At 32.4% G+C, this 15,994-nt stretch overlaps 4 protein-coding genes across 4 annotated transcripts in view; 2 read left to right on the top strand and 2 right to left on the bottom strand.

Annotated features, from left to right (window-relative positions):
* Nucleotides 1-15,994, top strand: part of LOC127277674 (leucine-rich repeat LGI family member 3-like) — a 380,758-nt gene that overhangs the window by 199,901 nt on the left and 164,863 nt on the right. The window lies entirely within an intron of this gene.
* On the bottom strand, nt 3,343-4,566 carry LOC127277678 (uncharacterized). The gene has a single exon (XM_051298975.1). The coding sequence runs from the start codon at nt 4,564-4,566 to the stop codon at nt 3,343-3,345; it is 1,224 nt and encodes a 407-aa protein (XP_051154932.1).
* On the top strand, nt 7,614-8,495 carry LOC127277679 (uncharacterized). The gene has a single exon (XM_051298976.1). The coding sequence runs from the start codon at nt 7,614-7,616 to the stop codon at nt 8,493-8,495; it is 882 nt and encodes a 293-aa protein (XP_051154933.1).
* Nucleotides 11,512-15,375, bottom strand: LOC127277680 (uncharacterized). Its single transcript, XM_051298977.1, has one exon. The coding sequence runs from the start codon at nt 15,373-15,375 to the stop codon at nt 11,512-11,514; it is 3,864 nt and encodes a 1,287-aa protein (XP_051154934.1).

Raw genomic sequence — 15,994 nt, forward strand, 5'->3', positions numbered from 1 at the left:
TCATACGTGTACGTTCTATGTGACGTCATACATCAGCACGTATCAATTTTACGTGACTTTACAATTGTACATCCATCTTAACGGCATGCATCAGCCGAGCTTTGAGTATTCCTTAGGGTACACGCACAGTTAAAATGACATGTAAATTAATAAAGTTAAACAAACTCGACCTGTGACTTACATGCTAATACGTTCTACGTGGGACGTATGACGTCACACGACATGTTTTCATAAAGGTGCTTCTCCGTGGGTCTGTTCATACGTGTACGTTCTATGTGACGTCATACATCAGCACGTATCAATTTTACGTGACTTTACAATTGTACATCCATCTTAACGGCATGCATCAGCCGAGCTTTGAGTATTCCTTAGGGTACACGCACAGTTAAAATGACATGTAATAGTTGAGTTTTATGTATTCCTTAGGGTACGCACACAGTTGTTTCTTTCTTACTCTTGTTGTGTCTAACTGTAACATTAAGCTGCTTCCACAATACCTTTTTTTTCCATTTACATGCAGTATTGTAAAATTTATTTCTTTTGTTAACAGGATGAGAAGCAATTTAAAAAAATAGCCACACCCAAGACAACAAAAATAACGTACCCAACGGAAGTGCAACATCGAATGCCTGGTGAAACATTATCATCATTTGTTACTTCCGCAAAAGGATCTTCCACAACAAAATTAATTTTCAATAAAAGACTAACAGATACACAAACTCAGACTACACAACTAAACGAGACAGTAGCACAAAAAATATTAAAAACACAAACTGCAACACAATCAAAACCAAAGACAATTACAAATAGACAAACTCTAATTCAATCAAAACCAAAGACTTTAACACAAACTCTAGCACAACCAAACCAAAAACCTAAAATAATTAAAAATACTCAAATATCAAGGCTAGTAAAACAAACAGAAACACAAATAAAACAAATACCAACACAACAAAAATTAAGTAAAAAACAAATACCAAAAACTCAAAGCACTACAAGTATAAAAACATTAACAAAATTTAAACAGCCTGAAACACCAAAACCAATAACAAATCGGAAAAATTTAAAGAAACAAGTACCAACAAAAAAAACATTACAGAAAACAAAACTTAATTTACGATTTACACCACCACGCACACCACCAACACCTACTAAAGAGGAAGTACAAAATTTTGTTGTACCATTACACCTTTCACCACCAGCACCTCCAATAAGCCCACTACGACAAACACCACCACGACAAACACTACCACAAACAGAAACAGAAATAAATGCACAATTAGACAACCAAATTTTAAATATTTACAATAATCTACAAAAATTCAGGCATGATTCCCTCAGAAAATTTAAATAATGTTAAAAATATCATTTTTTATTCCTTTTTTTAATCATTTTTTTTATATACCATTTTTTTTGTGATATTCATATATAGTTAAGTTGTTTCTTTTTGAGATTTTAGTTAAGATCTTTATTCTTATTATTACTAGTATTATTATTATAATTAGTATTATTATAACTATTATGATTACAAGTATTATTATTATTATTATTATTATTATTGTTATATATAGTATTATTAAAATAAGATTGTAATTTTTCAATTTTATAGATATTTTTATACAATGAAAATATATATTTTTTTTTTGATACCAAAATAAATGTATGACTTTTTATTATATTAAATAGGTAAACAATTAAAACTCATATTTAAATTTGTAATTTTTCATTTTTTATTATTAATATAAAAAAATAGTTTTTTTTTATACATATAAATAACATTTATATTTAAGCATTTTCTTTAAATTCCATATTATTATACGGTCCTCCAAGGTAGACCATTTGGAGCGTATTGTTAGATGCTGCCTCCATCATTGATGTCCAGGTGTCAGGTTCAAGTTCAAAATGTTTGTAAAATCGGCTAGGCAGGAAGACGTTGAAAGTTTTGTTGATTTCCGCAACGACTCTATCACCATATTTTGACTGAACCTTTTTAAGCTTCGTGATAGTGAATTGTCCTCCCACAGTTAGCTCGGACAGTGGCTTCGTGGGCAAGAATTTCTCCATCCGTCCAACAGCATTGATATTTGAAAAGTCCATGTTGCTTCTCAGAGAGTTGTCCTTGGAGATGCTTGTCGTCCAGCTCAGAGCAGGTTGAATGGCAAATTCACCTCTGGCTTCACCCTTTTTATACTTGAAAATCATCCCCTCCCTCGTGCTAATCTCAATCCCCACTCTAAATGCTCACATATATTAATATGTATAGTAGAACATTTGCAATGGCGCCACCGTCGTATATCTTAGTCAATAATATAAATTTCTACTTTACCATAAGTTTGGTAATGTAGATTTTTAAAATTTTAATTTACACTTTAAAATTTTCTTGGTGCTGGCTTTGGTTCCCTTGGTGCTGGCTCTGGCTTTGTTGTCCTAGGTGCCGGCACTGGCTTTGGTTGCCTTGGAGCTGGCACAGGTTTCTGCTTATTTGATGATTCCATTGTTCTTCCTTAAGCTTACTGATAAATAATGAGCAAATCAATTTACGCTCTCTAAATTTATAGACTTCTTACTTTTTCACACACATGCGCATTACCTTTCTTGTTTTTATTTTATATCTTAAACTAATAGGATAGGATAAAATCAATTAACAATTTATTATAACTTTAAAATGTTTATTTATAAAAAAGTTTAGATGTTTCATAAAATTCTTTAAGCGATTCCGTAGAATTTACAGTAAAATATTCATTATGATTATCAACTTCATCTACACCCTGATCAACATTTCTTACATCACACTCATTTGTAGATTTTATAAGCCAGTTTCTTAACATTGATGCATTGTTTACTGCACACCATTTATTACACAAAGTATGATAGGTACAAACATATAATGAAGCTTCTAATTTAAGTTTTTTAAGTGAAGGACAATTAAAATCTTCAACGTTTCGTACATTAATTACAAATTTTTCAAGCCACTTTTTTTTCTCGATGCCCTTTACATAAATTGTGCGAGCACCAGCTAACAAATCCTGCAGAAGTGATTGTAATTGATCATACGGCACATCACCAGAGGTCCATTTCAGTCCATGGTAGTTGTGCATCAACCATAGATTTTCACTCTTGTATCTCCCAGGTAGGGAACTCCAACTGCAGGGTGGCTCGAACAGGAACACCATTGGTTGAGCATCTTCCTCAATTGGTAGAATGGCCAGCTCCTTGAAGATGAAGTCATTGTAGGGCCTTTTGAAGCCTTGGATGTCCACGATGAAGTCCATGGTTGCAGCAACTGAGAATTTCAGTTCATATTCCTCCTTTTTATACTTGAGATTCACCCCCCCCCACTACTTATGTTACTTTTTTAACAACACCACTGATTGGTTTATATTGTATAACTCGATCATGAATAATCAAGCAATATGCAGCTGTATTAGGTGGGAAATTAGCGCTTGATTCAAATTCCAAACGTACATCAACAGAAGCTTGTTTGAGAAATTCGTTTTGTTTTGAGCAATCTATGACAGCCAATGGTGCATAATCTTTAAATAAACTTTTGGTAAGTAGAGGCTCAGAATCTTTTCCATAGTATGATGCTTGAAAGTTACAATACATGTCATACAGAATAGAAAATTGGTGATGATTAAAATCTAAATTTAAATTTCCATAGGGATAGTATTGTGAGTTTAGGAATAATTTTACATTTATGAGATTACAGTTGTCAAAAAAGTTGGCATATCTCGTGTGATTATCTTTTCGATTGGTTTGAAAACCTAGGATAACATATCGAGGTTTTTCAACTTGTGTAGAAGTTTTTACAGTCCAAACATGTTTCTGAGTCGCAGGTATAAGTGGATATTCATACATTTCCCACGATCTAAAGCTCATACTTATAAATGGATCCTTTTCAATAAATCTTAATAATTCAATTTTCTGACGGTCACCCACAAATAAGTATGGTATCATCCATTCAATTTTATTAATCGAAATTCTAAATTCTTCACGCTCCAGACCCTGAATATTAACTATAGCATTAAGATCTGTCCGAGATCTTGTCAAAATAAGTTCATGTTTTGCATTTACAACTATTTTTCGATAGTCTTCAGCAAATCCAAGAATCATACTCAATGGTATATTAACATCAAAATATCCATCATCATTTGTCACTCTACTGATATCTTGAAAGTCAATATAACCTGCATTCTCAGCATAAATTATCTGACTAGGTGTTTGAGAAATATAAGTTTTCATAGTGGTTGTAAGACCAACATTCTTACAACGATCAATTTCAACACCATTCAGTTCATAACGAATCTCATTAAACAAATAGGAAATACCATTGCTGATTAATTTTGTATTAGTCACAACAGTATTATTAGGTTTAATTAATCTTCCATGTACATGTAAGGTACTTTTACAAGGAAGAACATATAAATCTTGATGTTGAACTGCAATGCGAATCTCATCACTATTATTAAATGCTGATGAAACATAAGGTTGATGAGAATGGATCTCATAATGTGCCAATGAATCATCATATTTCACTGGACTTAAAATATTCAAAGTCCCTTCCATTTTTATTACAACAACAGCAAATAAAAAATGCACTAATTATAGGTTTTGCTATTTTCTTTTTTCTTGACGAACTCGCAGACCGAGTTGTTTCAGAAAGAGTATGTTCTGAGATGTTAATCTCTTGTGAACTGATTGAAGACTGAATGTTTTCTGGCATTTTGACTCGTTTATATAACTTCCACCAGATTTTCTATCAAACACAATACCCATTATGCTGATTTAACGTGCAGTCGAATTGTTATAGTTTCCCCTCGAAAATTTACTAAATCTCCATCTTGATCAACAATTCGAAGTTGAATATTATGTATTGTCTTCACGGCGACTGGAAGGTAAATGACGTTTGATGGTACTTCAACAATCTTATATCCAGCCGGCACTACTGGAAAAAACTCGTGAATAGTATGGACTTTTTTATTATTAATATAAGCACCTGTAGTAATACTGCATTCAACTCTGATGGAATTCACCTTGAGTATAGCTACTGGTAAATCAGATGTATGTTTTTTATTAGGTGATAAGTGTCTCGGTGCAAAACCCAGTAATTGTGCAATTGAATCTTTTGGTTTAAAATTTATTTTCAGGCTGCTTTTAATTTCACTGCGTAACGTGTTATTATTTGGTTTTATACTTATAACTTCAGGTCCATCAGTAATGGAATTTTGAATATATTTTTCAATGTCTTCAATTTCATAACTTCCAGGAGGGATAGTAATTATTTTATTTCCAACATGAAATTTATTTTTTCCTTCATCAACATTAGGAATGGAATTAAATGTTAAAAGTTCAACAAGCCCAAGAATGTAATTTTTATTTGGTAACAATTCTATGGGAGGAAAATATTCAGCCTCTAATACAGAGGAATTACCAGAAATGGTCAGTGTGAACGATTCATCCATGATGATGTCTTTTTAAAAACTGATTGTTCACATTACTTTTCCTTTATTTATATACTTTTTAACTTATTAAAGTTTTTTGAGATAAAAATTTAAGACACAAATGACCACAATTAACAGTATTATAGTCTTGATAATTTTTATGATTATACATTATTAAAGTATTATCACCCAAATAAGTTACGAGTTCGTATGGTGGTTGAAGATTGCCAAAACTGTCAAAGTACTGTGCCTTATTTTTAATCTTTTTATATGCAACCCAATGCGTTCCAGGGCCATTTTTATCATCAAGGTTAATAATTGCTGATTCATTCTTTCGAGGTCCTCTTTTTGGTAAATCATTCCTCATAAATACCCCCCGAAAATGAGGAATTTTTAACTCCTTTGCGTATTTCATCAAATTATAGTTAGTTAATGCTTGTTGAGGAAGTATTAGAACTTTTTTTTTAAACATTTTCTCTTTTTTTTATTCCTTGTCCTTTTGTATAGGGTTTCAAGTGAAGTCCCCCACCTTTGGGAAAAGGTTTTAAATGAAGACCTAATCCTTGTCGATAAGGTTTTAAATAAAGTCCTTTACCTAGTTTAACATCTTCAATGACTTTATTATGACGTTGAGCTTCTTTTAACTGTTCTTTCGCATTACTCGCATCATTTATAGCTTTCGTTACTCCAGCAGCACCTCCAGCAAGAGCTCCAAGAGCACTTAATCCAGCGAAAATAGGAATAAGTGGTAAAACACCACCTACTTTTGAAGGTATTGGTAAAATTCGAGGTGTTAAAATCTTTTTTTTACCTCCTACTTTCTTGATAGCTTTTCGAGCAGTTGCAATAGCATCTTTGATTGTCGATTGAGCACTATTACCTGGAATTATGGAATTTCTTGCAACATCAACAATTTTCCGTAGTGCCGTACGTTTCACCTTCGTCTTCCTCCTCCTCCTCATCTTTTTCTTTTGCTTCTTTAGCCCCATACCTAATTTTGACTTGACTTTCATAGTACCAGTTACAGCCAAAGCAGCTGTTTTTTCACCTATACTAGCGTCACGTGCAAAAACACGTTGTAATGCCTTTTTAGCTAGTATCCTATCAGCAACGTTTCTTGCTTCAATGTTATCTGGATTTTTTGAATATGAAATATCGTGCTCCTTACAAGCAGAATCCAAAGGATTCACACCAGGATCACCTCGAGCAAGACGTTTTGCTAATTTTGTACCTGGTCCACAGTATTGATAACCAGGCAGATGTAATTCAAATGGTAATTTGTTGATAAGACTATTCACTAGACCTTTACCGCTAATTTTGCGATGTACAGTCATACTTGCATCTGTAAAGGTTGGAATTGAAATGAATGGAAGGTTATAAAAGAGGTGTATTTATACCTTTTTGCCACAGTCTAAACTATGATGCGATTCAATGAACAACCTCATAAGCTACCAGTCGTAAATCTTGACTCAATTGTTCAACAACAGGAGAAGAAAGTGAAACGTCATGGTAGTTTATTGTCAGGCAGTATTCGTGCAATATTCTGTGGTCCATCAAATTGTGGGAAAACAAATGTACTTTTGTCTTTAATATTACATCCTAATGGTCTCAGATTTGATAATATTTATCTTTATTCAAAATCTTTGCAACAACCAAAGTATAAATTTTTGGAACAAGTTGTGAGTGAAGTTGATGGAGTTGAGTATTTACCATTCAGTGAACATGAAGAAGTAATTTCTCCTCAAAATGCAAAACCAAACTCTATATTTATATTTGATGATGTGGCATGTGAAAAACAAGATAATATTAGAGCATTTTTTTGTATGGGTAGACATGTAAGCGTTGATAGTTTCTATTTATGTCAAACTTATGCAAGAATTCCAAAACATTTAGTACGAGATAATGTGAACTTGTTAGTTCTTTTTCGTCAAGATGAAAAAAATTTAAAACATGTTTATGATGATCATGTGAATACGGATATGACATTTTCTCAATTTCGTGAATTATGTTCAGCTTGTTGGAATTCTGACAAGTATGGATTTGTTGTAATTGATAAAGATAGTAATTTAAATGAGGGAAGGTATAGAAAAGGTTTTGACTGTTTTATTTCACTATAAATAAAGATAATTTTTGAATTTGTTTTAGTTTAAATTGAGACCTTGATATATCAAGATGTATAATAAAGAGAAAGAATATTTACATCAAATTGCTAAAGCTAGTGAGGCAATTAGACGTAAACATCGTTTATTTAAATTAGGAAAAGAAAATGCTGAAAATCTGTTGAACGAAACCTTCAAACCTATAGTTGAACCTTTACAAAAAATTATTACCATAAATGACATTAAGCGTGAAAATTTTAAAACGGAAAGGATAGAAAAGGAGGAAAAAGGTGAAAGTAAAGAGGAAGATGATAATTTGAGTTTTAAGAGTATTGAAGATAGTGAATCAACAATAATCCCAGACTTTGAGTATGATAAACTGCTAAATAAGTATATTTACTTGATAGATCACAACAGAAAACAGTGTTTGGATCTAGTATATGGAGTACGTAAAATGCGAGATGGATCACTTCTGATTGGTGATAAACCAATAATTTTTAATCAACAGTTTTTGAATGTTGGAAATAGACGTTTTACCATTACCCCTGGATTATTGGAACTTTTATTTAAAAATAAACCGGAGAATTCACACATTAGTGATCATGATATAAATAATTATAAGCAAATTCTCATCGACTCCAATGCACATAGAAAAAAATACAGTGCTTCTGAACCTATTAATATAAGTAAAAGTTTTAAATACACTAATGTTATTTCAAATCTATTTCCTCAATCTGTAACTCCGAAAAGTAAGTCAAAAACTGGTACATCACTTCCAAAATTTATGATTACAAAAAGAAATTTTCAACCAGACTACATCTATTGGGATGATCCAAATGAGTTAGTTGATCGTTTAAGACTACTTACTGCATCACAAGCAGCTGGTAATCCAAGTCATAATAATGAAATTATGTCCATTATTGAAGAATTACGTGAAGCTAAAATTATATATTAGAAGTTGTTTTATCAACTACATATCAGTTTCAAAATGAGCATTGATGTATTCGGTCATCCCCTCAATAGAGGAGGAACTGTAGCAGCAAAACGAGGACCACCTGGACCACCTGGAGTTGGTTTTAAAGTAGATTCAGAAGACAATTATGACTGTGGAGGAAAAAGAATTTGTAACCTTGCAAAAGCTAAAGCAGAGGGCGACGCAGTTAATTTATTACTTACTCAACGTATGATAGAGAACGAAGTGCGACTAGTTTATCAAGTCACGTCTTCATTAAGGTTAGACATTGACAACAGTAATGTATTGTTAAAAATTCTTGAAGCTTCGGTAACAGATAAACTACAAAATTTCGAAAAACAAATAAATGAAAATTTTCAAGACATTGATAACAGTAATGTGTTATTAAAAACTCTTGAAGACTCTATAGGAGAAAAATTAAAAAATCTTGAAGGACAAACTAATCAAGATTTATCATATAGAAAAGCAGAAATTATTGGTGAAATTGATGCTCGTTTAAGAGTTCTTGAAAATGAAACGAAAACCCTTGAAAAACAAACAAAGAAAAATATATTGGATACTGACAACAGTAATGTATTATTAAAAACTCTTGAAGACTCTATAGGAGAAAAATTAAACAATCTTGAAAGACAAATAAATCAAGATTTATCTTATCGAAACGCTGAAATTATTGGTGAACTAGATACTCGTATGAGAGTTCTGGAAAATGAAACGAAAAATTTTGAAATACAAACAAAGAAAAATGTATTGGAGACTGACAGTGGTAATGTGCTGTTAAAAACTCTTGAAGACTCATTGTCAGAAAAATTAAACAATCTTGAAAGACAAATAAATCAAGATTTATCATATCGAAACGTTGAAATTATTGGTGAACTAGATACTCGTATGAGAGTTCTGGAAAATGAAACGAAAAATCTTGAAATACAAACAAAGAAAAATGTATTGGAGACTGACAGCGGTAATGTGCTGTTAAAAACTCTTGAAGGCTCAGTGTCAGAAAAATTAAACAATCTTGAAAGACAAATAAATCAAGATTTATCATATCGAAACGCTGAAATTATTGGTGAACTAGATACTCGTATGAGAGTTCTGGAAAATGAAACGAAAAATCTTGAAATACAAACAAAGAAAAATGTATTGGAGACTGACAGCGGTAATGTGCTGTTAAAAACTCTTGAAGGCTCAGTGTCAGAAAAATTAAACAATCTTGAAAGACAAATAAATCAAGATTTATCATATCGAAACGTTGAAATTATTGGTGAACTAGATACTCGTATGAGAGTTCTTGAAAATGAAACGAAAACTCTTGAAATACAAACAAAGAAAAATTTATTGGAGACAGACAACGGTAATGTGCTGTTAAAAACTCTTGAAGGCTCCGTGTCTGAAAAATTAAACAATCTTGAAAAACAAATAAATCAAGATTTATCATATAAAAATGCTGAAATTATTGGTCAACTGGACAGTCGTTTGAGAGCTCTTGAAAATGAATGACAAAAAGTTGACAGTAGTGAATGAACTTCACACACAAGCTCGAAAAAATTATCCTCGACGTCGAGTTGAAATGCGTGACATTGATGATACTTGGCAAGCAGATTTGGTTGAAATGATACCATATTCCAAAGTTAATAAAGGATTCAAGTACTTACTTACAGTTATAGATATATTTTCCAAGTACGCTTGGGCTGTTCCTGTAAAGAATAAAACTGGAAAAGATGTGACTGATGCAATGAAATCTATATTTGCAAAAGGACGTAGTCCAAAAAATTTGCATTGTGATAAGGGAAAAGAATTTTATAATTCACAATTTGAGGCTTTAATGGAATTGAGAAAAATTAATTTTTATTCCACCTATAGTAACCTAAAAGCATCCATCGTGGAACGTTTTAACCGAACACTCAAAAGGAAAATGTGGATTCAGTTTAGTTTCAGAGGAAATTACAAGTGGTGTGATATATTACCTAATCTCATTTCCAAGTATAATGATACAAAACATCGCACAATTGGAATGAAACCCAAAGATGTCACTGGAGATCATGTTGAAACTTTGAAAGAGCGATTCTTCAAACTCAGAAAAATACCTTTCAGAAAATCAAAATTTAAAATTGGAGACAAAGTTCGAGTTAGCAAGTATAAAAATGTGTTTGAGAAGGGTTACACACCGAATTGGACAACTGAAATATTTACTATTGATAAAGTTAAACAAACTCGACCTGTGACTTACTTGCTAAAGGACTACCAAGATCAACAAATTAGCGGAGGATTCTATGAAGAGGAACTTCTTAAAGTGAAATATTCCGATGTATATCTTGTTGAAAAAGTACTCAAGAGGCGTGGAAATAAAATTTTTGTCAAGTGGTTAGGCTTCGATAGTACTCATAATAGTTGGATAGATAAAACAGACTAATGTTAAAACAAAAAAAAGAATCATTAATGAATCATTAATGAACCAACAATGAATCATTAATGAATCATTAATGAATCATTAATGAATCATTAATGAATCATTAATGAATCATTAATGAATCATTAATGAATCATTAATGAATCATTAATGAATCATTAATGAATCATTAATGAATCATTAATGAATCATTAATGAATCATTAATGAATCATTAATGAATCATTAATGAATCATTAATGAATCATTAATGAATCATTAATGAATCATTAATGAATCATTAATGAATCATTAATGAATCAATAATGAATCAATAATGAATCAATAATGAATCAACAATGAATCATTAATGAATCAATAATGAATCATTAATGAATCAATAATGAATCATTAATGAATCAACAATGAAATAATATTAACTAAATGTTAAAACTAATTTTAAGCTTTGATATGTATTAATTACTTTTAAAATTTTTAAAAATTGTAATATTTTGTTAGGAATAAATGAATAAAATTAAATGTATCTGGTAAAAATGTCTATTTATTTAGTAACAATTTTTATATTTACAAATTTTCACACACATACATTATAAGCTTAATCTCTTTCCTCTATTCTATAATGTCCCCAAGCAAGAGTATCATAGCTATCTGGTAATAAATATCGTTTGTCGTCCATTGGACTTAAAGCAACTTTAAGTTGTTTAACAGTTTCAACTTTATGAAGTCGTGATCGAATTACATGTTGAGTTCTTGTCTGAATTGCAAAATTTTGTAGACAGTCAGTATAATCATTGAAATTGATATATTTTTTTACAACTAACGATCTAACTCCCTTAGCCTTCTTTGTAAAATCCTGACCGTTTACACGAATACTATACATCTTACTCCTTAAACCAACAAATTCTGTGATTATTTTTCCACTACATTCATCTTTCATAAGTCCAAGTACTTTGTTGTTGGCTAGAGGAATATTATAAATATTATCCTTTGGATAATCCGACGTATCAAACTTATGAATATCCTCCTTCATATCCACATAAATATCAGCGCACTTTATTTCATAAATTAAACTATCGGTATCTGTATACATCAACTTACAAGATTCACCATACTTTTTTAACATGTAGTCATAATGAAAGTCATAAATAAGTAACTTGGATACATCGAGTACTGCAAAACCAATGTAAATTGGTTTGTTCATCAAAATTTCGGTTTTTCTTAGTTCAATTGCAACCAAATTTTCACAGAAAATTGACCGACTGTGAAAATTTGGTTTAGATATCAGAGCCTCAGCTCCATAGCGACCCTCCCACTTAGTTACTAGTTTTACATCGACGTGTTTGCGTACATTTTCCATGGTTTTTCCATAAACGGCATTATTCATGAGTTTAAACAGATTCTTTTCAAATTCATTTGTCGCTTTAGCTCTTTTTGCAGTATTAAAGTCAATATAAGGCTTAAGCCACGTTGATTGGTTAAATTGCATAACTCTGTGAATTTTTACCAACTTGAGTCCATTAGCAAGAACTTGTTTTAATACTCTATAATGGATAATGTACTTGCGCTTAGGATTCAATGTAGTTAAAAGCTTTGCTTGTTTTGATTCCGATGGTGGATTTGAGTGTTCTGAGCAGAATGGAAAATCACTATGACTGTTGTGCAATTCTATTGGATAATCTAAATCTACTTCTAAAATGTAGCCAAAAGGTGAATCATCTGATATATTAAAGTCAAAATTGTCGTCAACTTGAACCCACTCAAATCCACCATAAGGGAGTGGTTGTACCATACCCCAACCGTAAAGATTGTTTGCATCAAAATACATAATGTACTTGACCTCCTCATTTTTATTAAAATTTTCCATAAACGGATTATTAGCACAAGCATAGCGATTGCTACATTGACTTATACCTCCTCTCACACCACGTTCAAAAAACATTAGTTTGTCAATGTCTGTCAACAATTCTAACCTTACATTAGTATATTTTAACATCGCGTCCCAAGTTAATCCCGGTGTAGTATAGTAATGAGCAGGATCAAGTCTATAAGCTTGTAAGCACTGATCTCTAAAATTTTCAAAGATGTCGGCTAATAGTAAAACATCTGTTTTCATGTATAAATCAACATATTCACCGAGATTAGAACAATTAAATGTAGACCAAACACGTTGGGCATGTAAGTAATCTTCATCAGAAACCGTACTCTCATTCAATGTACTATAAAATTTTTCTTTAGCAGGTAAGTTTGTTTCTTCTAATTTTTGACGAGAATCCAAATATTCATACGGTAAAACCCCTTTACGTGTAAGTAATTCAATTTCTTCAGAGGTGAAGTTTGAAAATACTTGATTCACAATTTTATACTCGGATAGGTATGATGCCAATTTCTCCAAAGACGATGCCATGAATTTAAATGAGTCTATAAATCGAAATTTGATTTCCGTTTCCTTTACATATTTAGTAAAAGAAATATATTTTTCTTTATTCAGTGGTAAAAGTTCAATCTTTCCCGAAAATTCTAAACAAATGTCTCTAATTATAAAATGAGCATCATACCCACTCAAATTGTGAAATACAACTGGTACTACTCGTGAATCTTGATAATTTAAATTACATTTTTCATGAGCTGCACCTCGATATTTACCAGTTAAGTGGGAATGATCTCGAACTTTCTTCTCACGTGGTAAAAATGGTCCTTCACAAATATGACATATTTGAGCATCAACAAAAGCTTCAATCTCGTCATGTGTCAATCTATCCATTGGAATAGGGTTTTTAAAGATATTGTCCAGAGTTCCAGCCAACTGTTTCAACTCCTGGGCGAACCACTTGGCAGCATCTGTTCCATCTGGGCAGGAATTGTATTTGGATAACGAATCATCATAACTGCATTTTAAATAATATCCAATACTGAACATTTCATGATGTTGAATCACTTCAGTATTACAATTGGTTTCTTCATCTTCGACAGGATTCAACAAACACTCACAGTCAGCGTAGATTACAAATGGAACTTTTTCTCTATTTCCATAATTTTTAAACTGAATAAAATTCTGTCCTGGTTTGGGAAGGTTTATTTTACACTCATTTAATGTCTTGCACTCCTCCTCATGTCTGGCTAATCTCTCCTCCGTGACAAAGTAATGAAGACATCGATCACAGATGTGTTTCTTATGTCGATTGGATGAAACTTGAGAACTTACAAGCGCGGACAAGTTCTTAATCCATACATAATGGTAATTAATTGGTACAATAACATCAGAAGCAGCAGGAATAGTTGTGAGAGTTGATCCTCCTGCTGCATTATCACTGTCAACCTCATTCTCATAGTGACTTTCCACTCTTAGTAAATTAATATGTCTTGCCTTTTTTTCTGAAGTCAAGTGTAATGAGACTGTGTTGTACTTTTTGTTTATTAAGCGAAGTCCATACAGATTAATAGAGATGTCATTTTGTTTTTCAAATTTTGTTATATCTTTTAAAGAAACAGGAAACTCGATTCCGGTAAAGTTCAATTCATTTCCATATCTGAAGTAATTATTCATCAACTCTGGGTGTTGAACTATTGGGTGTAAAGCTGATAAAACAGCCCACTTAAAACACATTGTATCCATATTTTTAACATTTATACATGCACGCTTTGCTTTGATTTCGATAGGTAAATCAATGTAGGACCCAACTCGTATTGCATTATATTTGTTAACGTTGATTTCCAATTTTGTAATTGAATGAAGTGTCCATTGTGATTCCTTCTCTTCAAACTCCTCCACTTGTTTTAATATAGGCTCTTTAACATTTTTGCTATACCATTCAATTAAAACAGTTGTTGGAAAAATTATATTACTTCTCACATTAAAATACTTGGGCTCAACTTTCTCTTCATCATTAATAATTTTTTTAAACTTTGTTGTAAGCACAGCATAAACTTTCAGTGAATCATGCTTTTGTAAAACCTTTTTAATGAAATCTTCAAAAAGTACACATGCATCATCTAAAAAAGCACTTATATCTAAGTGCACCAGGTTGATAATTATACTTGTTTGAAGCCGACACTTGAAAGCATTTTCACAATCAGCCCAGCGAACACGATCATTTATACCATCCCTATTTACTTCAGGAATTGCACGTTGAATTCCAGCTCCTTGTATTAAAGAATTCTCAAACTTTGCGTGAAGACAAACAAATTCTTGTATCAGGTTTAAACATCTCTCCCTTTCTGAAGAAAAATGTAAATCATTTAGTACACTTCTTAATGTTTCTAGATTCTTTTCACAAACAGCAACCCATCTAGTCACAAATTGAGTCCTGTCGACATCGTTATTTAGTAATGGTAATAAACTCGATGCATCATCAGTAGATTTAAGAAGTATTTCACATTCATGCAGCAGCGATGCATTTATCCTTCTCTTTTTTCTAACTTCATTGCTCAACTCGGAAACTACTGTGCGCTTACCAGCCATTCTATAAATAAAAAATTAGTATGTGTAAGCATAAAATTTTTTCATACTATTTAAAAAAAAAAATGATTCTGCTGGGAGACGAACCCGAAAATCTCAGATTATAACTCAGGAACGTTACCCATTGCGCTACAGAACCTTGATATATATACTAATAATCTTACTTTAAAACTAAATTCAAAGTCGCTTCTAACTCTCCTTCAACAATGCTGCACGCCTCCACTGTTTTCCACAGATCTACCCCCACCCTCCTCCTCTACAGTACTCTCCTTCTACAATGCTGAGCGCCTCCACTGCCTTCCGCGGTCACCCCCTCTTCTCCTCCGCCGCTTGCTTCAACGATGCTGCACGCCTCGACTGCCCTGCGCTGCTATCCCTCTTTTCCTCTCCACCAAGATATCTCTGCTTGCCGACTGCTTCTGCTGCTCCTTCCGAGTTGCTCCAAGAGAATGCTGATAATGTCACTACTGTGTCCAACCCTTCTTTATATACCAAATCTCACCGATACACACACTCACATGTGCGACTTGCGCGCCACTTAGACATGGTGACTATACATAGTCACTTGTCCACTTGGTCGGTAAAACAGTTTCCTACCTTGCCGACCGAGGTAAAATTCATG

Source organism: Leptopilina boulardi, unplaced genomic scaffold (assembly GCF_019393585.1).
Source record: "Leptopilina boulardi isolate dan_hultmark-lab unplaced genomic scaffold, ZJU_Lbou_2.1 LbouV2_173, whole genome shotgun sequence".
Classification (NCBI taxonomy): domain Eukaryota; kingdom Metazoa; phylum Arthropoda; class Insecta; order Hymenoptera; family Figitidae; genus Leptopilina; species Leptopilina boulardi.